The following is a 24,799-nucleotide window of genomic DNA, read 5'->3' as shown; positions in this document are numbered from 1 at the left end:
TTAACTATAATCCTAATTAGAATAGCAGCTATATAATTACACCTGCAAAAATCATTAGAATTGATATCAGATTTTGATTGTTATTTAATCAAGCAGCATTAGAGATCTGTTACAAATTGACATTTAAAAAATAAGAGTAAAATGGTGTCACAATATTATTGAAGTGAGTAAACAAGTAAAAAAATGTGTACATTGTATAATCAAGGCCACCAAAAATAGATCTATCTTTCAGTGGTCTTAGTATAATGCTGTATGAGCTGCGGCTCATGAAACTTTAACCACGGCCTGGTGGTGGCCTGGCCTACATCCTGGTCAATGCACGATTAAGTCTAGCTTTAACCTTAAATAAAATAAAAACTAATGAGAGTAGAGGGCTGCAATTTAGTATGTTTGATGATTGGAGGGTGGATGATCAATATATCAATTTGCAGCCCTCTAGCTTCAGTAGTTTTTAAGATCTGAGGGCAGACAGAAAAAGTGTGGACAGAAAAAGTGCAGACAAAATAAATTGCAGATGGACATATAAAGCCGGCACAATAGTTTTCTTTTACAGAAAACTAAAAGTAGAGAAAAATATCAATGATATTGATGTGAGGTCAAGGTGTGATTAAGAATGGTTTTATTGATACCAAGGGAATGGAAATGTCATTAGTAATAAATAGTGAAAGAACCTCAATAAATATGTGGATAGTACTTCCTACACCCCGTAGGGGGTTATTACTGTGAGGTGCACTGTAGGCATTACTTGAGGTTTTTACATCATCCCTTTGGCCTCTAGCTGCAGTCCCTTTCAGTCCTTTTACTATAACTCTGTTCATACTCTCTTTCTTCCATCTTTCTTCCATCTTTCTTCCCACCCTCTCCTAACAATTGTTTCAACATTGTATTCTCAGCACTGAATAACCTCAGGTCCCAGTGCTTGGCTTTTGGCCTAAATTTTATATTCCAGTTCCAGTACTTCATACAAGGATGGATATATCTAAAAGGTTGAGAAACTGGAAAAATTAAATAAGTTCTGTGCTTGCGAAGTGCTCATGGTTTACCTCACAGAATTGGCCTCCAAAGAAATTAAGAGTATAATGTATTGTGTGCTAACAGAGTGGATCTTTCACTATTTTTGTCAGTCAGTTGGCAGTACCTAAGTACAATTTTTTGTGTGGACAATTTTAGAGGTGACAGTATCAATGTCCTTTATATGAAAATTGCAGTATGAATAATACTTTGTTTACTTAGATGTAAATTCAGCTTGGGTAGTGAAAAACCAATGTCAAAGACTATTTATCAAATGAACTAAAAGGCTTTAGTGTATCTGTCATTTTAAAGGCTATTTTAAGTAAACCAAGTAACAGTTAGTTTGGACTTAATGAAACTTCATTGAATAATGCAGTGTATTATTAGATTAAACTTTACACTGAGATGCAGTTTATACTGTAAATTCAAAAAATTTTCAAGGTCTGTTGGTTAACTGCATGCTGTAATTACAGGAACTTTGTTATACTGTAATATGGACCTTCTTTTGGTTTGTTGCTGGATGTGTTGGAGGGGACTTTGCTGCTAGATACATGTAAGTTTTGGCTTTTCTGTTAATATTTAATGTATATTAAGTTTATGTTTTGGAAGTCCTGGTCTGTCCGGGTTAAATGTTTCTCAGTTTTTTTTTTGCATACAACAAATTATTAATTCCTTGGGCATATTTCTTTTTTCCATAAAATGTCATAGATAAAATTTGAAGTAATAAAGCTCCTTGTGGTCGGTGAGAATTTTGATTTTCAATTATTTTTCGAGATATGAATTTTTTTTATTAAATTTTCCCGTTACAGAAAAAAATTTATCAAAATATTAAAAATCTGGCTTTGTTTTAATCTCTTTTCCCCATGTTATATTTAAAATTTCATTTAGATTGGTCCAATACTAAGGAGGAGATGCATTTTAAAAGAAAAAACTTATGTTTTGAGAAACTCAAAGTTTTAGTTACATAAAAAAGTAAAATTTGACTTCAAAGACTGTTTATTTAATTCTATGGTTTTTTTTATTTTTTTGGTATTAATTAATGCAAAATGATTATAAATAAGAATATTAATTGATTATTTATTCCTAAGACATTCTCATAAATTTTAGGTTCCTGGTCCCCACCTGTCTGATCTTGCTGCAAGGTATTACTCTAGGTATCATAGTTGCCTACACTTTTTATTAGTGTCTCAAATCCATCCCTTGCCAAATGGATCCTGGGAATGACTTTCATTCACAATTATTCGTGATTCAAGTAATTCATCAATCTTGCTTCACTTATTATGATCATTGTATTTTCAGGATCGTCTATAATATCAGCCTCCGAGCTACTGCTTTTTTTTTAAAATATCTTTGCCCTTTGGTAGTGACGAACAAATAAAAGTGACTTTAGGGGTGGATGATTTGGTCTCTGAAAACACGCTGCCTGTGCCGTTTGAAATACAGCTCTCTCTCTCAGCTCCATTCTCAAGACAATTTCTTGAACTCTTTCTTCTACTTTGAACTTTTCCATTGGCTTTTCAAAAAAGCATGAAGTGAACTCTTGGACCTTTTAGGCACGGAAAAAAATGTGAAAATACAGAGTTCAGTCAAGTGTTGAGAATAAAAACGTACCTTCTAGCTTGGGAAGTTTATAGGCATAATGAGAAAAGTGCATAATAAAGTAGTTGTCAAAGCTAGGAATAACTAAAACCAGAGGATAAACCTAACATTTCTCAGGAAGTTTTCAGTGATATATATCGCAAAAACTATCTCTAAAACCATTTCACTGGTGTTTTATGGGTATATAGTTGAACATTTTGGCCATAACTGAGAAATATAAATTTTAGCATAATATTTCAGGACTTGAACCTATGGTTGAATTTTTCAGTAGCAAAGATTATTGGTTTTTAGGCGGCCGATCCCCTTAACAGATAGTGTGATGTCTGGCCTTCTGATGAGAAATGAAGTCCATTAAGTAACAAAGACCCTATACACTAATACAGCCTGCACTTTAATATTTTGAAGATGTGTTACTGATAACAGAAATTCCACATAGTTTTTAACGTAAATTAACCTGTACTTTACACGTGCCATTCAATTTAAGAGATTTATGTAAAATTGTATCACATCTAAATGTTTGCATAGGAAAAATTAATCATAATTTGCTAGCTGATAAGTATGGAAGTCCACCAAGTAAAAGTCTTAAGTAGAGGTGTTACTTATTCTTAATACCAAAAATGCCACACTGGAGTAATTTTTATCTCTTTGAATTGGTCACACTCACTTAACCAATTGATACTGGACGAATAGTCCACATGACCTAATCCTTGTATGCAGAGAATGCAGACCAACACCAATAGGTCTTTATATGTGAATGTCCAAACTTCAGTCAACAGAGAATGTCAAGTTTTAGAAATGAATCATTAATGGAAATTTTTGTGAGGACCATCATTTTCAGTTAATTTTTTTAAGTACTGTAATTGCAAATTATTAGACAAATCTAATTCTATTATTAAAGACAAACCTTGCAAACCAGTACAATTAGAGTTAAAGTATTTTGATTAATTAGTGTAGATAAACTACTTGATGATAATTTTGATCACTAGCAACAGTTGTGATTAGATTATCTTTTTTCATAGATTTTGGGTGACTTTTATAGCTAAATTTTTGAGTTTTTTAGGAATTTGACAGTTTTGCTTGAAAGTAAGCTAGTTCATCTTTTGCTTTTCTTCGTTTTATAGTTTATAGATCATCAGTATTCCTATGAACCATAAAATTCTGTCTTGTTCTTTTTTGTACTGTACTAGCTCTCTTTGTTCAGCTGGTTTTCTAGTATAACAATTTTGTATTGCTGTGCATGTGGGTTTCAACCTAAGGGTGTCAATCATGCGTTATTTTGCAAGCACCTATTATTATAGTGATTTGCTTAACTTTAAGAATCATATTCCATATTAATTCACAATGAAGTTGCCCTGGATAAAAGTACAGCACTGGTTGTTAGTCAAGCCCATTCTTGCAAGTGTGTTGTGACAAATTGAGTATTTTTCTGAAATACCTCCTCTCACAGCTGTAAACTTTGAAAGAGGAAGAGGAAAAGGCTGATGGTGAGGATCAGTTGACAGGATCTCTGTATACTCATATGAAAGAGGATGGCAAGCTTCAACAAAAATTCAGTAATTCAATTGGTAGGGAGAACAGGTCAGGAAATGTAGACTTATTATAGTCTCTGTCAGTTCCTTTCTTATGTTTAGTGCTGCCATGGCAAACATAAAATCAAAAGTTAGTAAGCCATCATTTGACTTGACTGGTGATTTAACTATTTGTACCTGAGCCAAGACCAGCTCACATGGTTTCTGACAACTCTCAAAGCTAAAAACAAGAAAATTCTAGTCTAAACAGTAAAAGATTGGTCTCTCTTGCAACCCTTGCAAGGAACCCATGGCATCTGGTTCTTATCTGAAGTCTTTGAAGGGTGAAGGAAAAGATAAAAAGTCTTATTCTTCTTGAATAAAAATCTTGCTCTGTCAGCCACAAGCTGATCAGCAGTGTTTGCTTCTTGTCAGTGTCATGGAAAGCTGCTAATGATCAGAGCCTAGATCATCCTTATTGCCAGTGTGCCTTAAATCACTGGAATACTTCGTTTCATTACAATAACTGAGTGGTGCAGTAAAAGTTTGGTGCTCTTGACAATGGAAAAATCTGATTCCTTCACAATAAAGCATATGTATTTGGATTGGAGTAAGTCACGGATAATAGTGTAGCAGTTCTAGTCCTTAGAAGTAAAGCACTTTGGTTCCTTCATATTTGATCCCTAAAGGAGGAGTGGCTTAGGTACTTAGCATGGGTCTAGTATTGGAATGGCTTAGGTCACCAATCCTTGATTGGTTCAGGCCAGAAGTACTCATGTAGCTCAGTTCCTTTGAAATGACACAACTAAGTTCCCTGACAGAGGAGCTACTTGGATCCTCACAATGGACTGGCTCTGACCCTTGCAAATGAGCAGCCCAGGTCAGTAATCCTGTAGCAGCTTGGGTCAGAAATAATGGATCAACTCCAGACTAAAGTGTGGCACAGCCTAGGTCCTTTGAAATGGCACAGCTCAGATTGTTATCAGTGGATTGGCTCAGCTTCCTAACAGATGAGCAGCTTGAGTCAACAAGTACTTTATCAGCTAGGGAACAGAACCACTGGTTTGGCTCAGGCCAATAGCACTAGAGTGCCTCTGATACAAGATGACTCAGATCATTGGGAGTGCTGGATCGGCTGGAGGCAGATGTACTACAGCAGCTTGGGTCTTTTAAAATTAATGTGGCTTGATTCCTTTGATATCTAGCATTTCTTAGATCTGGAATCGAATTGCTCCCAAGAATGATCACTGGAAGGTTTGAAATCATGACTCTTCTTCCAGTCTCATTTAATTTCTAAGAGAACTCTGATCACTAATGGACAACTTCTTGTTGCTTTCAAAAGGTTGCAGAATCAAGAGATTAAAGGTGTTCATTGAAAAAGCTATACCTCAATATTGTAGCTCAGTATGAATTTCCACATGAACAATTCTGTGCACTAGTTCATCAAGTAAAGAAAAGTCTCTTCCTCACTTCAACTGAAAAAATGTCCCATTGCAGCAAAGAAAAAGGAACCTTGGTAATTAAGCAATGCCACTAATGCTACATATTCTTGAACAAAAGAAAAGAAAAATTGCTTCTACTGCACTTCACCAGCAAAGAAAGGCAAACTGGATATGAGAACACGAGTAACAGTACTAATACTGAAAGAGAGTAGTGACAAGACTCAGTACAAAACAGGAGCCAAGTGGGGGCATGGTCTTACCCATCATTTGAGTGAAGTGCTCTTAACAGCCAATGAAGAGACACTGGAAAGAATATTAGAAGTCTTCCTCCTATACTGTAATACTTCCTTTTATTACACAGTTCATTGCACATTGGACCAGTCCTTATAGATATCACAACTTATGTCAGGTTAGAACAATTAAGACCCCTAATTGGGAAATGCCAAAGAACAGATCATGACAGTGAAGCAAATATGTATTTCTCTGAACCACAGGGGGCTTTTTTGTCAGCGGATTTCACACATTGTTCATCTAAATGGTACATGGATTTGAATGAAACATGTGACAACTCATACTGTAAACATTTTCCAGTTTTAATTTTATTATTACAAAATAATCTCTAATCATGATCCCCATTATGATGTACCAGTTACACACACGTTAAATCCATCCATTTTAATATCTAAGCGATCATTTTTGATAAATCTGCAGCATTTACCAAAAATGCTACAGATAAAACCATACCTCATTCTAAATCACATCCTAACAAAGAAAGTATATTGTGAGCTGATACTTTCTCAGAATTATTAAAAGAAAAACATTCAAATGGAATAAGGTGAGATAATCTAAACAATAGGTTCAACAAAATTGATAAGTCATAACTTGAACTAGAAGAAAATCTGTTAAAAATTATTACAATAATAATAGAAGTTGATACCCTGATAGCGATATACAACAGACTCAGAGTTTAGGAAAGAAGATATACAAGTAAGAATAATAATATGGGGACAGTATTATTAGACATTACAGACTTACGCATTTACAAAAATTACAGCAAATATTCAGGGAAATAAATGGGACATTATTCAAAAAACTAGGACACAGTATATTGAAAAAGGAAACTAGATTCTTTACTCTCTAAGAAATAATCAACATATTAGGAGAAAATTTTGCAAACATAAGCAGCAATTAAGAGTATTATATGAACACTTTCTTAAACACCATAGCTAAATTGAACCTAGGTACTAAATTTTAGAATGACAGAAAATGTATATTACAGTAGAAAATCTAGGTTGGATGAATTAGATTATTGCCTTTGAAATGATCAAATATACAGCAAAATTAGCTAAGTTGTACATTTTACAGTTTTGTAATAATTTGGGGCTCAGAAATTTGTTCACTGAAGATAGGCATTATGTCCAAATTATTTTCATCTTCAAGTCAAAAGTAAAGACTCGTGTAATGAAAATAGTGGCAGATCAATGTCCCTAAAAAGTTGTTTATGCAGATTTTTAGAGAAATAGTAAATGCATGACTTGTATGACACATGCATAAAGTCGAGAGATATTGACTTATTTTACAGCTTTACTATATCCTTCAGATCACATCTGTAGAGGATTTGCATGCAAATAAATAACAATGCTTGTTTTCTTTGATATGCAAAAAGCTATTGATACCACATGCAGGTAACAGTAATGAAAATTTTCTAACAGACTATGCCCTTCAATTGCAAATTGATGATATTTAAAGTCTTTCCCACTTGAAAACTGAGACCTACGGGGAAGTGGTCTTGGTAGGACCTTTTTTACACTGGCATCTGTTCTCAGGTACCAGTTAGAATAAAAAATATTTACATGGACTGTTTTACTATATACAGTATTACACAGTGTCAGACACAAGGCATGCCAAATGTATCATCTGTAATGTTTGAGAAAAAGAGACACACAGGCCTCATCATTAGCTTCCACAGTTCTCTATAGAAAAGACCATAGTAGTTATAGCCCATTAAAATGTAAAATGGAAAAATGAAGAGATTCACTTAGAGGTTAGAGAGTGATACACACTTGCACTGGAAAGCCCATATTGCCAAATGCAGAAATGCATTAAATTTGGTAAAAAAAAAAAATTGCCTCACAAATTGGGTTGCTGATAGACCAACCCTGACATCACTGTTCAAAGCAACTGTTAGGACTATTGATGTTAGACGTACAGTTCAGCCTCAGATACAACTTTGAAAAGTGTGGATTCAGTTCATAATTTGAGACTCAGGGTATGCACTGGAACTTTTAAATCTTCCTCAAACTCTTGTATACTGTATAAGTTGAAATTGGCAAACTTCTAACTCCTCATGACTTCATAGTAATGTTCAGTGAAGTAAAATTACAAGCAAGTGATTCACCAACAAAAAACTAAGCAATTACACTGAAGGTTCCAAGTCTTTGTCAAGTGTAGGATATGCAGTTATATCACCCAACAAAACATAATTTTCCTGCCTAACAGTGTTTGTTTTCACAGCAGAATTATGTGCAGTAGATCCATCTATTAAAATTGTTATAGATATATATACCATCACAGAAATTTGTAATTTTTAGCAACTCTAGAATAGCCTTAGAAACTCTAGAAAATTATAATTCAAAAAATATCCACACACAAAAAGGCAAATTTTCACTGTTGGATGGTAAAAATGTTGGATTCCTGCTCATGTAGGCATAAAAGGAAATGAAGCCTGTAAAGCAGCCAAAACTGCAATTACCATTAGAAGATCACATGCAAATGTTCCTATTAGTGCACTTTAGTGATTACATGATGTTTCTAAAACCTTTTGTAATGAATTAATGGAAGAATATGTGGAATAGTGAACATGATAGTAACAAATTAAAACAAATCAGGCCCAACGTTGGAATGTGGAATTTGTGATATCAAAAGGAAAAATTCAGATAATGCTGACTCTTCTTAAAATTATGTACTCTAATTTTACCCATGGATATTAGATGACTAGCCCACATGACCCAATCACTATACTGTATTCATAGACTGTAGAGTAACACTAACAGTTTAACATTTTTTGTGTGAATGTTCAAAGTACTATAATTAATAACAAATATCAAGCTTTGAAAACAAATTGGTTAAAGAAATTTTGCAGGAATCTATATACAGTATGTAATTTTCAATTTAAACAATTATAAGATTTTCAAAGGTCTGTAATTTAGTAAGTAAAATCTAAACTTAATTGTTAATAAAGACAAATCCATCAAGCCAACCCTGTGAGAGGTGAATAAACTAGCTTATTAGTCTGGTTAAACTAATAAATAATGCTAACAATACATGATACTGGTAGATTGTTTAACATGTAGAGTTGCCATCATAAACATCTTGAAGGGGTTAGACTTGGAATGAGTTCTGTTCTGTCTTATGCTGTTTATCCATGATTCCCTGGGACTTCCTATAGGTTTTCATTCTTCTACTTCCATTTTTACTGCTTTTCTGACCAGTGTTCCTTGTCCCTCATCCCTACTTATCACATATTTGGAATCGTCTTGTCTTTTTTTCAAGCCTCTTGATACCACATCTTTCTACTACAGTACTAATTACTCATTTGCAGTACACTCTGAACAGGAATATTAACATTCAGTGTCACATTTTCAAAATTTCAGTGTTCCATGTCAACACTGATGTTGCTGTTACTTAGAGTAGTACAGGCCTTATATACCCTCATAAGACTTTGCTCTCTACATAAAAGCCCCAAACTGCAACCTCTTTCATTCCTTTTGCTGTACCTCTGTTCATATTCTCTTTCCATCTGACTTTCCACCCTCTCCTAACAACTGATTCATTGTGCAACCGCGAGGTTTTCCTCCTGTTACACCGTTCAAACCTTCTATCTTTCAATTTTCCTTTCAGCACTGAATGACCTTATAGGTCCCAGTGCTTGGCCTTCGGCCTAAATTCTGTATGCTATTCTATTCTATATAAAAGAGACACTATTTTTTATTTATTAGTAGTCTAGTGGTGTTTTTTTATCATTCATTGCAGGTACTCTCCTAACTTTGCTGTCAATTCCTGCTTCACAGTTTAGTTTATGTCCTGGGCAACAGAAATGCTTTATCTCTTGTAAAACCTGCATATCACAGTGGGGTCCTCAATTCCCCATCCTTTTCCATTTGCTCTTGTAATGCATGTTAGGCATCAGAGATCTTAATCAGTGTATGTTTTGTAATCCTGGGCCCCTCAAATGACACCATCTATTACATTCAGTGCAAATTTCCCCACACACCTCTGCCACAGCAGTTACAAGGCAACTTTAATGATTGACTTTTTCCTTGCTTTCTTTCTAGTCACCATAAACTTTATTTTGCTTTTGTTGATTTCCAGTCCCATCCCTTCCATTCCTCTCTCCCATACTTTAGACATTTCCACAGCCTCTCTCATATTCTGGTGTTGGCTCTAGGTTACCTGCATAACCTCCTCTTCTGTACTCCCTTATTTTACTGTGATGAACAGTAAAGGGCTCGGTGCTGATCCTTGGTGGATACCAACATGTATCTTAAAATCTTTTGATGCACGGGCCTCTCTTCACTTTAGATTTATCGTTATGGAAGACTAACATTGCTAGCTTAATGGATCTTTCTGGTACCTTCTGCATTTGTGATGCCCATTTAATTATTTGTCTTGGTACTCTGTCAGTTGTTTTTACAAGTTCCACAAATGTTTGGTAAATCTCATGTTTGCTTTATATTTTACATGCAACTGTTTTAAGTTTTCTATTTTATAGAGTATAGAAGATATACTGAGTTGAGTTTGGTGCATCTGAAATCAAAACAAAAACAACTGTAGTCACTTTCAGTACTAAAACTCACTCAACAGAATAAGAGGGTAATCCATAAACCCTATCTGATTTGATTGAGATTGGCAAGCTTTTATTATGTTAAGAAGAATCCTTAGAAACATATGTGCAAAAAAATTTGAGATCCCAGTGTATTATTGCTTTTTTGGGCTTATTCTTACATGAGACACCCACTGCAAGGTAGGTTCTTATTGCAAAAGCCCTGCATTTTCATTTTCATTCCAGTGGCTTGAAAATCAAGAAAGGATACATTCAGTTGAGCTTTTATGTATTATTTACTTAGTATATAATACATTGCTTGGACCTTTCTTGTAAGGAAAATGTCATCAGTGGACCACCAAATGGGAACCACTGTCCAAGATAGTTTGGTAACTGAGATAAGAAGCTAATTTTTAGGTATTCTTCATTAGAGCTGGTTTTTTAAACTGAAGTATGTTAATGTTAAATTTTCTTGTGAAAAATTAAGCAGGTTAATAGTTATGGATTCATGATGACAATCATTCGTTATACAGTAGTCACCTTTGTATAGTTTGGACCTTACAGATCCATGTAGTTATATTTAAATAGATAGGACCAGTCATATCATATGATTTGTCCCATCTATTCACAGTGGTATCCACAGTGGCGTAGTCCTTTGTTTAAACTAAGGAAAATTATCACACCAATACAATATAATGCAGTATATCATTATAACATTTAAACTTGTTTCAGGAATGGTGAGCTTTTTGCAGCAGCGGCTTTTTTCAGCTTCATAGCCATGTGTCTTTATGGGTTTAATGCTTATTTGAATTTCACTAAGTGGCGTTCTGGTGGTGCAACCTTACCTTTTATGAGGAGGTGGGATACATCTGCTACTACCACTACTACTACAAGAACGACCACTACTACCACTGCAACTACACAGAAATATTAAGTTTTATTTTCAGTGTTTTTGACAGACTACATTAATTTCTAAAGCGTGTAGAATTTAATATTTTTTATAGTTTTCTGTATTTCCCAATTGTACGAGGAAAGGTTCTTCAATAACAGTACAGTATAATTTTATCAATGAAAGTTCATGTACATGCCCCTCACGAAAGTTTTTATTTAAAAGAGTACCAAATATGACAATTAGTGATCAGAACAAGCCTGGAAATTAAACTGGACATACCAGAAAAAAAATGTACAAATATGTATCAGTGTGCTTATCTGTTCAGCTGTTATATTAATAGATGCTGATCCCAATGAATCAAATAAGGGATGGCTGTTTGCATCAATTTGGAAGAAGCAGAGCAGTGTTTTCATCTTTCTTTATCTGTAACTAAAGGTGTAAGCAAGGGTGTTCTCCGTCATTGAAGTTCATTTGTAAATTGTTGTGTTCCAGATGGTAAACTATTTAATAAAACATGTTTGATTTCAGTACATTTACAGGTAATATATTTTAATGTCAAGGAAACATTAAGTTTTGCAAACATCAGTTTCACCCATGGCAGAAGAATGGATTGCTGCTCTGTGTACTTACATGCCTCTTAGTCAGATTATTTTGTCCCAAGTATTCTTGACAAACAGGAGTACTGCAAATATATTAGTGCATCAGGAGAAAGTTTTTTCAGCTACTTCAAAACAGCAGTACAATGCATTGTACTTAGAAAGCTGAATAGATATCCCTATTGAATTATTGTACCATGCATTCTATGATGGCTTATCTTCCATGCCCACAACCATTATATGTAATACATTTATGTGTTTCCTTTGTACATTTCTACAAACATAACCTAGTGTGTTATGTGTAGTACCCGTGTGCAAAAATTGGAAGTGTGAGCTTAGATCTTAAAGTAGTTCATTGGTGATCCTTAGCATAGAAATTACTTTTATATGTGAATTCAAGGAGCAGTGAGAAATACACATTAGGTTAGTGCTTTGTCCAATAAGTACTGTGCTAGGATGTTGAGTTGGTATTGCAGCAGAAAGGGTGTTGGCTAAATTTCAAGGCAAGGATTAAAACTTTTTCATATCATTGAAAGGTAAGCTTTAATAAAAAAAAAAAAATGAGTTGAGTCTAGTGAAGTACTGTGCTGTATTTTTGTAGATCAGGTACAGGTGTTCAGAATATTTTTCAGTTTTAGGGTTGTACCTTTTTTTTTTTTTTGTAAATTTTATTTGTAATATTGAAGTTAGCCCTGTTTACATTTGAAGGTGGTTGTGAAAATTTATAATTCAGCACCATATATAGCAGGCTGGACAGAAGTAACATCTCTAAAAATGTCAGTCAGCAAATGCTCCTCTTGAATGATTTCAAGACTTGTAAAACTTAGGTCTCTGTGACACAAGTGCATTGCCTGGCATCATTTTGCTGGCAGAGTTTACAAAAAGTAGCAATATTTATGGGATAACTAAAGTTGCTTATTCACATTAATCACCTTACAGGTAAAGATTTACCTTTGTTTGGGGAGAAATGAAGGATAATAGGTGGCTGAAGTAAAAGTGATTTTGGTAGTGAAAATACTGTATGGTTAACATACAAATGCAGTGTGGTATTTTGTATGTGGACTGTTTAATAAGTGTTTGTTTTCAAAGAGCCTTTGATGTATAACCTTGATAAATGCATGGAGGAATGACCAGAAACAAGGAAATTGCTTGTTTCTGGTAAAAAATTATGCAGCCATTGTGTCAATGAAGGCACTTTTTGGTGCATTAACCCTTAAACGCTGAGCTTCTATTTACAAAAGTGTCTGTCGTATGCCGGCGGCGTTCGGGAGTTAGCGCCGAAGCGGAAAAAAATTTTTTTTCAAAAAATCACAGCACGCTTAGTTTTTAAGATTAAGAGTTCATTTTTGGCTCCTTTTTTTCTCATTGCCTGAAGTTTAGTCTGCAACCATCAGAAATGAAAAAAAAATACTATTATCACATATAAATATTGAAATATATGACAGCGCAAAAAAAAATTTCATATATAATTGTATACAAATTGCGCTGTGAGCAAAACAGTTTAGGCTAACAAGTTATTTTTGTTTCTTTGTATTGTACACTAAATTGCGATGATTTTGGTTTATAACAAATTGTAAAACGAACAAAGCAACAGAGAAAATATTATCACAAAATGATGCATGAATTTGTAACGCGCAGACTTAAAAAAAAGATTTTTTCAAAAATTCACCATAAATCGAAATATTGTGCTAGAGACTTCCTGTTTGTTGCAAAATGAAGGTAATTGATTGAATATTACTAGACTGTAAGTGTTTTAGCTTACAATTGTAGTTTTCAACCATATCGGTCGAGTTAAAGTTGACTGAAGGTAGAATTTTTTCTATTTATTGTGATTTATATGAAAATATTTCAAAACTGATAAAAGCTACAACCATGAGTTATTTTTGTTGTATTCTACATGAAAATGCGCACATTTTCATATATAAAACTTTATGTAACGACTAATATAAAACGGTGCAAACATTACGACAAAGTGACAAAAGAATTTCTGAGATGTTCGGCCGAGTTACCGTGCAGACGTAAGGAAAAAGTTTTTTCAAAAATTCATCATAAATCGAAATATTGTGCTAGAGACTTCCAATTTGTTGCAAAATGAAGGTACATGATTGAATATTACTAGAATGTAAGAGTTTTAGCTTACAGTTGCGTTTTTTGACCATTTTGGTCAAGTCAAAGTTGACCGAAGGTTGAAATTTTTTGTAGTCTACGTACCGTACGTCCACTCGGCACCCAACAGACAATTTTAGTCGACATATGGTACATCCAGTCGGCGTTTAAGGGTTAGTAGAGGACAAGTACAGTATTTACAAGATGCTGAAAGAAATCACCTGTGGAGCAGTATTTTTAAGGTACTCCAAAATAGTGATGAAAGTGTAGGGTGCTAACATTTTTCTTGCATGTTACAAGAGGAGTAACCTGAGTTTTATAAGAAACTAAGCTACAGTATCTACTTACTGAGCTATGGTGCTGGTATTAGATTCATAATTGTATTACATAAGGAATTCATTAGGAGTAGAGATCATAATAACAGGACTTAAGACAGTTAGGTGGACAATTTGTGCATTGTTTAAAAATGACAATGAATTTAGAATTCTTTTAATTAGAGTTGTAAATACATAACTGACACCTCAACATGAGAGACTTCAGCTTTTAAGATTTCATTGTGTAATTGGATATGTCTGAGTCTGGAAAAATACAAGATATTTATTAACAGACTTTGACTTCTGTTGAAAAGAATGCAACCAGTACTTGCCTGTCTAACCTGGAAAGCATAGCTTCTCTGATTCCAGGGTAACTGACCCATGATACCCCACTCTACCTTTCTCCCTCTGCTATATAGACTACACTACATACCAAAATACGATCTTTTATGACTGGCATAATTTGCTGTGTAGCAACCTGGCTGAGCTAGTCAACTAAGGAATGTTTTATGTAGTTATATTTTCTCTTGTATGAATGTATCTGTAATCTCCCTTCAGCACAAAAACTGTAACAACTTACAGGATAATACACTGGGCTACTGGAGGGCCACAAGACACTGGGAGGGCAATGTCCCTGCAGAGCAAAACACACATGGGCACAAACACCTGACACAAAAACAAATCTCCACTAACAGGTGAAAAACCTAGTGATGAGTGCACGTATGGACAGCCGAGAACAAAAATGGAAGAGTAAGGCTGACTCAGTTCACAAGTGACATAGGCCTACTTAACAGGATTTTGTCTTTCTAGTTTAGGCAGTGACAGCCAAAGCAGGCCTCGCACGAGGAACTCCATTTATGAAAGTGTACGTTCATATCCTAGGAAAAAACAAATTACTTTTTAAAATTTGGTATATTTCTACGTTTGTTTAATGATGAATATCATGCTTGCTTAGCTGAAGATTGCCTATTTTATTCATAGCCCTTATAAAGGAAGTTCCTTATATTTCCATACAAACATTTAATTTTTTTCTGAGTAAATTTTCAACTTATAATACTGTAGTTCTTGCTTAACAATGAATGTCATGTACGTACAAATGCTATAAAGTATATGAAAAAGGACTGTTCATAAATATAAATAATGTATCTACAAAACAAATCCAAAACCATTGATTCCTTATAATCATACAATTCCTGATTGAGCAAATTTAAGCTTAATATTGTCCATTTCAATGTTAAGTAGATAGTATACATTGAAATGTTAGTTTATTCTGTAAAAAATTGTATGTTAAATTTTAGAGAATTAAAAAAAATCGGATATAAAATATTTGAATGATATCAATGTTTTCAGTGTTACTCTGCCAGTTGCCTACAATTTGTGACTTGCCTGACTTCAGCATAATACTGTATTAGCCATTTCAGGTTTAATGAAAAGTTAAAGCAATGAAATGTTGGCCTATGGTGTACAGAAATATGTATTATATAGCAGAGTATTAAGTGACAATAATATATGACAACAAAATCAGGCATTTTCTAATGGTACAGATGTTCTTGAACAACAATATTCTGCCTGTTACCTCTGTGTTTGCTACTGCCAGACATACAAATAAGGACAATAGTTTTATTATCAGTTTTTTGTGGTTTTCTAACATGAGGAATATGAAACACTAGGATTGGGTGGAAAACAAAATGTACTGTAATAGTTTTTTGGAAGGTTATAATTGTTGGAAAAAGGAAGGCTGAAATGTACAGAGCCTTGCTGACAACCACATTGTGTATATCACTAACTTTTATGCATGATAAGAAGGAACTCTATGCACTACTTGCATATGTGATAAACTCATTTGTATTAATTGCATTTTATTAACATATATTAACTTTATCAAAACATATACAGTAATAAGTTAACCATGCACAACACAAGCAAAAAAAAAGAGGTGGTAAACACATACAGACATGCATTTGGGTATGGAAGCTGCAATTTATATGTACATTAATTGAATAATGAACAGAGAACATTTACCTGTAAATTTAATTTTTGTCACTACAGTATTAATGAGAGCATACACAGTACTATGGTGCTTTTAATTTTGAAAATTAGTAAATTTTCCTCTCAAATGTTCTTTGCTCATTTGTCGGTTACACACAGGTTGTAGCTTCTGTAAGCAATCTTTCTCTCTTGTATTGTGTTATTTTATTCCAGGATTTAATCAAGTTAATATCCCTTAATGAAATGTGAGTATTATAATTGCGTAATAAGTGTATATAATGCATTTTATATTTACCTAGTGTTTCAACCAATAGTATATGACAGATAATGTCCCAGTAATTTATGAGGTGGTTTTGAGGGTTTAAAGATTTTGAAACTTTTCATGTGCCTTACCAAATGGATAACAATATTGCTCCAACCCCAACACAACACACACACACACACACACACACACACACACACACACACACACACACACACACACACTCTCTCTCTCTCTCTCTCTCTCTCTCTCTCTCTCTCTCTCTCTCTCTCTCTCTCTCTCTCTGCAATGAAATATTTAGTAGATTTTTCATACAGAGGTTATAATGAACAGTACAAAATGGTAGATATTTGTTCAGTTAAAATCAGCAGACATGCTCAGATCCAGTGCATATGGTACTATAAATATTTTGTTACACCTACCAGTATTTTTGCATTCATTATTTGCACTGAAATAACAATGCATAATAAGGGAGGGAAGAAAGAATAACACAGCTTTTCACACGATTGCTACACACACTGGTTCTTGGGTATCAAGTAGTCAAAGCTACAGGTTTTTGTTACTTACTGGGATGCCTGACCCCCAAACTGGTAAGTTGAGGTGTTAGTGTATGCCAATGATATCCTTATGTAAGAAAAAGTAAATAACTTATAATATTATCAAGTCTGTATTCCAGTAACTTTACCGCTGTTTAGAATTTTTCAAAAGCTTTTATGATTCACAAATATTTGTAGAATCAACATTGATGGGAATTTAAAAAGTTTGATTCATTGGTACATCCAGTTTTTATGATTCCTTTGCTGTTGAGTCATGTCAGTGTTGTCATAATCATTGGCAAGTTGAAGCGCAATTTGGGGACGGTGATGTCATAATTGGACTCGCATACACGAATTATTTGCACATGCAACAGACTTGTAATATGCTTAATCCATAATACTTTTTTTGGTCTTAAGTTTATAAAGTATAAAATTAAAATCTGCCAATTATTTGTACATATATTTTTGTAAATTTGTTGGTTGTCTTGGAGGATCATAGTTACTACTTTTATTGCATAGTTGGAGAACTGAATTTTAACAATTTCACATGGAACTATTATTGTTTTAATATAAGTAATCTGTTCTTTTTCTCCATTAACTTATTTTCAGGCTGTTTTCATAATTCATATTTAAATTTGTTTAGAATTCAGCTGTTTACTATTGCATGCCCCTTGTTCCACTCTGAGCCAAGATTGTATTTAATGTTGCCTGTTGTACTGTGTTTATGAATTCTAGCATTTTATTTTACTGATTTTTTGCCAAGTGTAATTTTGTTACTACCAAATGTTATTTTGGTTTCTGATAGTTTTTCAGTGGTTTATCCATAAATTATATGAGGCAGGCTTACATATCAAAATACTGTATGTTGGATCCCTGCTCATGGTGGTTATGAAGGAAACTAGATCAAAGTTAGCCCTTTAAGTGATTATGTGGCATTAGTGAAACTCATATCATATTGAAATGATTGATTGTAGTAGTGAAATGTTCAGATGAGGGAAATCTTAATCAGGTTAGGAACTCTAGCGTCAAAACAAACCTCAGTATTCTATTTTCTCTTTATTCACATTCTGTGCTAATGTTTTGGAAAACCGTCTTTAGGTGTTGTAAAAATTAAAACTTGCATTTTTACCCAATAAATGTAAAATTAATATATAATACAGTCAACACAGACAAATGATAAAAAATGAGTGTAAATTAAAATCATTTCCTGCTGAAGGTACAGTTATATATATTTATGTTTGGTTATAGTTTCTCTATATAAAAGGTTTCTAACAGTCTTAGCTTGGTTTCTTACTGAGCTTTACATAAAATTCTAAAATCCAAAAAATTCAAATTAATGTTGCACAACCCATGGCAGTGTTCTTTCATGGAGGACTGAGGAGGCTTACCTAAAGGTAAAAGGGTTCTTGACTTTTGCGTCCATGTTCAAAAGCTCTGGTAGACAAGAACTTCATTGAACTACCCACAAATGCTGAACTACACTTCAGACACACATTTTTACATGATCATCGAACACAGTTCGCTAGCCAACAGCTCCTTTGACTCGAACATATTGCCAGTTTTAAAGTGACTGAAAAACACCATTCAAATTTTTACATCTTTAATGTATGTTCTAGTCAACTGTGTTATTTTTCTTTCTATTAAACCTTTGATTTTATTTGATACTTAAGGAAATCTGAAATATATTATTTGGTTTTTTGTTCCTTTTGCCCCATTACAGTTTATGGTATTACTGAGGTGGTTCATTAATTTTCTGTAAAAGAGCATGTCTGGGTAACCATTGCTGTTAAAGAATGTGTTCATTACACCTATACTACATTCACTTAAGAGATTTAAACCAAGTCTAGAGAAAGTGGTACATTCACTTAAGAAATTTAAACCAAGTCTAGAGAAAGTGGGTTTTCTATAGATTTCACTTCTATGTTGCAGTTAGTTTTCGTTATCAAGAGAAATAAAAATGGCATCCTTCCTTCATTTTTCTCCATAGTAAATTTAATATTGTCATGTTTTGAATTGAAACAGTTGAAGAATTTTATGTCACTTTTTTGTTTAAAAAGAATGGTGTCATTGACATACTGTACCTCCAATAAAAGGTGTGTTTTAAACTTAAAGGACAGTTATCTAACAATTCAATCTCATGAACAAGAAAACATTGGCCAGGGCAGCTGATATTGGATTACCCATTGCTAATCCATCTTTGTGTCTCTAATACTTCTTATTGAAAATTAATAATGAAAAATAAACAACGAGATTCAACAGAGCAATAAACTTGAGACTTACTTAGTCTTTTGAAGTAGTTGTCTCCACTGTACATTTTGTTTGCCATTATTTCTATAACTCTCTTGTTGGAACATTTGCATATAGACATGATGTTGAGACTTACCATATACTGATTTGTTTTTCAAGTTTAAAACTTTTCAAAACATTGAAAAAGGCATAGGAATTGTCTATGGTGTCTTCATTATTGGTCCATTCTTCTATATTAGGGATCATAAATTTAGCAAAGTTGAAAGTTAGTGTATTGATGGATGATAGCACTGTCTTAGGGCTATTTGCTTTGTGGATTTTTGGTAAACCATATAGGACACCACGATTACAACCAGAGGCAGAAAAACATTTATACTCTTCTTCTGTTAAATAAATGGTGTACAGTACCTTATCCTCTAAAAGAAGCATGTTTTTATATGGATCCTTTTGGCTTTTTTCAAAATGTGGTAGGTTGTTGAGGATATGCATAATTTTTTCCAGATAATCACTTCTCTTCATAATGGTGACACTTCCCTTTATGTGGTCAAGAAAAAATTAGTTCCATGTTATTACTCAAATTCCTGTTTTCATGTCATTTTGATCAAACAGCAATACATTAATTTCTTTCTTGTATTCATCAATTACCACAAAAACAATAAGAAACAGATCTTTAATATCATTTAACACTGCTCTTTTGTCAGTACATATTGTTGCTTAATTTTGTCTTATTTGTGAATAGTTCTAAATGTACTTTCATTTTAATATGATCTGGTTTTGGTTTGAAGCAATAGTCGGTCCAAAAGACAGTATCTCTCTCTTCTTATTAGGGGTATTCGGACTGCTAGAAACCTTTTATGTAAACTAAAACTGAACTGAAATATAGATAACTGCCTTCAGCATGTTAGTATTTTAATTTACATTCATTTTTTATCATTTGTCTGTGTTGACTGTATAATTTTATATTCATTTTGTGTTTATTGGGTATAAATGTGTTGAGTTTTAAGTTTTACAGAACCTGAAGATAAACAGTTGTCTGAAACATTGTTAACCCTTTAACGCCGAAGCCCTATTTACAAAAACGTCTCCCATATGCGGCAGTGTTCGTGAGTTAGCACCGAAGCGGAAAAAAGTTTTTTTCAAAAATCACAGCACGCTTAATTTTTAAGATTAAGAGTTCATTTTTGGCTCATTTTTTTGTCATTGCCTGAAGTTTAGTATGCAACCATCAGAAATGAAAAAATATCATCATATATAAATATTGGAATATATGACAGCGAAAAAAAAACTCGTATATAATTGTATACAAATCGCGCTGTAAGCAAAACGGTTAAAGCTAATGAGTTAATTTTTTTAGTTGTATTGTACACTAAATTGCGATGATTTTGGTATATAACAAATCTTAAAACGATCAAAGCAACACAGAGAAAATATTATCACAAAATGATGCATGAATTCGTAACTCGCAGACGTAAAAAAATGTTTTTTTTTAAAATTCACCATAAATCGAAATATTGTGCTAGAGACTTCCCGTTTGTTGAAAAATTAAGCTAATTGATTGAATATTACTAGACTGTAAGTGTTTTAGCTTACAATTGCAGTTTTCGACCATTTCAGTCGAGTTAAAGTTGACCGAAAGTCGAATTTTTTCTATTTATCGTGATTTATATGGAAATATTTCAAAACCGATAAAAGCTAAAACCATGAGTTATTTTTTGTTGTATTGTACATGAAATTGCGCACATTTTCATATATAAAACTTTATGTAATGACTAATATAAAGTGGTTCAAATATTACGACAGCGAGACGAAAGAATTTCTGAGATGTTCGGCCGAGTTACCACGCAGACGTAAGGAAAAATGTTTTTTTAAAAATTCACCATAAATCGAAATATTGTGCTAGAGACTTCCAATTTATTGCAAAATTAAGTTAAACGATTAAATATTACTAGAATGTAAGAGTTTTAGCTTACAATTGCGTTTTTTACCATTTCAGTCGAGTTAAAGTTGACCAAAGGTTGAAATTTTGGCAGTTATTGTGATTTATGTGAAAATATTTCAAAACTGATAAAAGCTACAACCATGAGCTATTTTCTGTTGTATTCTACATGAAATTGCACACATTTTCATATATAAAAGTTTATGTAACGACTAATGTAAACGATGCAAACATTACGACAACATGACGAAAGAATTTCTGAGATGTTCGGCGAAGTTACATGCAGACAGACGAAAGGAAAAAATTTTTTTTTCAGAAATTCACCATAAATCGAAATATTGTGCTAGAGACTTCCAGTTTGTTGCAAAATGAAGGTACATAATTGAATATTACTAGAATGTAAGAGTTTTAGCTTATAATTGCGTTTTTTGACCATTTCGGTTGAGTTAAAGTTGACCGAAGCTTGAAATTTTGGCAGTTATCGTGATTTATATGAAAATATTTCAAAACTGATAAAAGCTACAACCATGAGTTATTTTCTGTTGTATTCTACATGAAATTGCGCACATTTCCATATATAAAACTTTATGTAACGACTAATATAAAACAGTGCAAACATTACGACAACGTGACGAAAGAATTTCTGGCGTGGACGTAAGGAAAAAGTTTTTTTCAGAAATTCACCATAAATCGAAATATTGTGCTAGAGACTTCCAATTGGTTGCAAAATGAAGATAAATGATTGAATATTACTAGATCATAAGAGTTTTAGCTTAAAATTGCATTTTTTTACCATTTCGGTCGAGTCAAAGTTGACCGAAGGTTGAAATTTTGAGTTATCGTGGTTTATATGAAAATATTTCCAAACTGATAAAAGCTACAACCATGGGTTGTATTTTGCTGTATTGTACATGAAATTGCGCACATTTTCATATATAAAACTTTATGTAATGGCTAATATAGAACAGTGCAAAAATTATGACAAAATGACGAAAGAATTTATGAAATTTTTCGGCTGAGTTACTGCCGTGTGTAAGAAAAAAGTTTTTTTCAAAAATTCACCATAAATCGAAATATTGTGCTAGAGACTTCCAATTTGTTGCAAAATGAAGGTACATGATTGAATATTACTAGAATGTAAGAGTTTTAGCTTACAATTGCGTTTTTCGACCATTTCGGTCGAGTCAAAGTTGACCGAAGGTTGAAATTTTTTGTAGTCGATGTACGGTACGTCCACTTGGCACCCAACAGACAATTTTAGTCGACGTATGATATGTCCAATAGACGTTTAAGGGTTAATATATTATGTGAATAAAGAAGAAAATAGAATGTTGAGGTTTGTTTTGATGCTACAGCTCCTCACCCGATTAAGATCTCTCTCAACTGAACATCTGTACTTTGAAAAGTCAGATATGTTGACCCAATAGTATTTGGTGGCCACACTGTTGCCCAGTCCTTGAGTGACAACAATGCAGTGTAACATTGTGAATTGTCTTAACACTGAATTGAAATTCTATTAGACACCCTTCAAAAAATTTTTGTCAAAATATTTTCCCTTCAGGCTTGCCCACTGAGCATAAGGAAGTTTAACTTCATGATCAGGTTAAACTACTTGATAAAAAAACTAAGCATTTCTTTTCCCATAAGCCTTCAGTTCTGTGTTTAGATGACCCTCCTGAAATGTAAAACTGTGATATTATGGTACATTAATATACAATTTGATTTAGAGGGATGAAATAATAGTAACCCTATTTTCCAGAGTGGTTTATATTAGTGTGGACTAGGTCATATTTTATGGCAAAAGTAGCATATGTTATAATTACAAATGACCCAATGCTTGATTTTGATTTTACAGTTGAATGTATATAAATGTTTTTATTACCAGTTTGAAAATTATTTAACTTAATAATATGCTGTCATTTATACATAGGTTTTAATGATTTATGTTGTATTGATGGATGTGAAATATATTTTAATATAATATAGTTTTTCTCATATTTTATATTTGTTTTCATAATAAATGACATCAGTTTTTGATAATTGCCAGCTCTGATCATTGTACAATAAGAGGTATAAATAGCAAGCAGTACTCTTGATTTAATGTCTGGTGACAGCATTACAGGAAAGTGCAGGATTTGCTTGTTCTGAATCTGAAGGAAATTGGTCAACTATCCTGTAGTGAATTGAGACCTTTCAGATGGTTGACCTTTCAGATATTAAAAACTATCTGAAAGAAGCACTCCTTTGGAATTGAAAAGTATTCCTCTTAATGTAAGTGGAATTTACACTATAAAGTAGTATCATCTCTGGGAATTTAGTTTTGTAGAGTTTATCACGTATTCAGAGTACAAAAATACAGTAGATATTTGCTGCCCAAGTTCTGCTTGCATATACAGAACTTTATCATTTTTTTGTTTATATCCTGTACCTCTTTTTAAAGGAAAACTGAGATGGAGATATCCATACAATTTGTTATTAAATGCATTTAAATGTACAGCACAGTACAAGTTTCCTGTGATTTGTGAATCTTGACACAATGCGGGAAGATATTTCTAAAGACTAGATCCCTTCTGCTGTGGATATATAAATACATTCTTAATTAATTTTTATTCAATACTGAGTGGTACATATCAATTATTTTGTGTTCATACAAAAAAATAAAATCCTATGAATATTCAAAGACTACATTCAAAACATGATACAACTGCAGTGACGATACTTTGGTAACAATGACTGCATGAAGAGGTAAGCTTTGAGCTTTTTAAAGATACAACATTTTGTATGGCAGAATGGTTTGTCATCTGCTTTGTGAATACCATTCATAACTAAGTTCTTGCATGAGCAAGAAATTAGCAAAGTAAGATTAAATAAAACAATATAGTAAGTACACATCAAGTTGACCCAACCATACAAAGACTGATACACCTGTTTAACAAACAGTTACTTATTTAATAGGATACTCATGATCCAGTGCCCTTCTCAAGAGAATGCATTATGACATTAACAGTAAAAGGTATTTTGAGTGATTACCTGACTTCAATTGACAAAGACACACTGGGATTAGACAAAAATCCCAATCGTGTGAAACTTCCAGATTTTTAGTTTAGGCCAAGAGTTTCCATACTCAAAGCAGCTAAAGATCAAAATAATTATTTTATTCCTTTTGTAAGAACCCAGGCCAGCACTGTGAGAATTAGGATTATTGTTTGGTGGTCTAAATGAACTATTTTTTTTTAACTATAAACTGGCTCATAGTCTGAGAGTTGACATTTTGCAATTTGAGGGGTATTTTTCATCATTTTACATGCAATGGCAAAAATTAACAGTACAGTATAGGAGAAATAACCAAAAACTAAATCCTCATCAAAACAAATAATTGACAGTAAAACTATTGTTAAAATAATTATTTTAGATTTGTTGGGAAAATAAGAAAATGTTTTTGAAAGAAAAGTTTTTCATACAAGCACATTAATCATGTATAAGCCCAAGATTATAGTCTACAGTATTCCCAGGATCACCAGTCTTTTGTTTGTCAGACT

The 24,799-nt window shown here is 33.2% G+C and overlaps 1 protein-coding gene across 4 annotated transcripts in view; it reads left to right on the top strand.

The window, feature by feature from the left end:
* Positions 1-13,240, top strand: part of LOC136846473 (plasmolipin-like) — an 80,602-nt gene extending 67,362 nt beyond the window's left edge. For all 4 annotated transcript variants that reach the window (XM_067117278.1, XM_067117280.1, XM_067117279.1 and 1 more), the window contains exons 4-5: positions 1,485-1,564; positions 11,115-13,240. In XM_067117278.1, the coding sequence (XP_066973379.1) occupies positions 1,485-1,564; positions 11,115-11,316 (282 nt within the window). In that variant the 3' untranslated portion in view covers positions 11,317-13,240. The remainder of the gene's footprint in view (positions 1-1,484; positions 1,565-11,114) is intronic.
* Positions 13,241-24,799: the final 11,559 nt, after the last annotated feature.

Source organism: Macrobrachium rosenbergii, chromosome 15, assembly GCF_040412425.1.
Source record: "Macrobrachium rosenbergii isolate ZJJX-2024 chromosome 15, ASM4041242v1, whole genome shotgun sequence".
NCBI classification, from domain to species: Eukaryota; Metazoa; Arthropoda; class Malacostraca; order Decapoda; family Palaemonidae; genus Macrobrachium; species Macrobrachium rosenbergii.
Note: the sequence above shows the minus strand (reverse complement) of the source record. Positions and strands in the feature narration are given on the sequence as shown.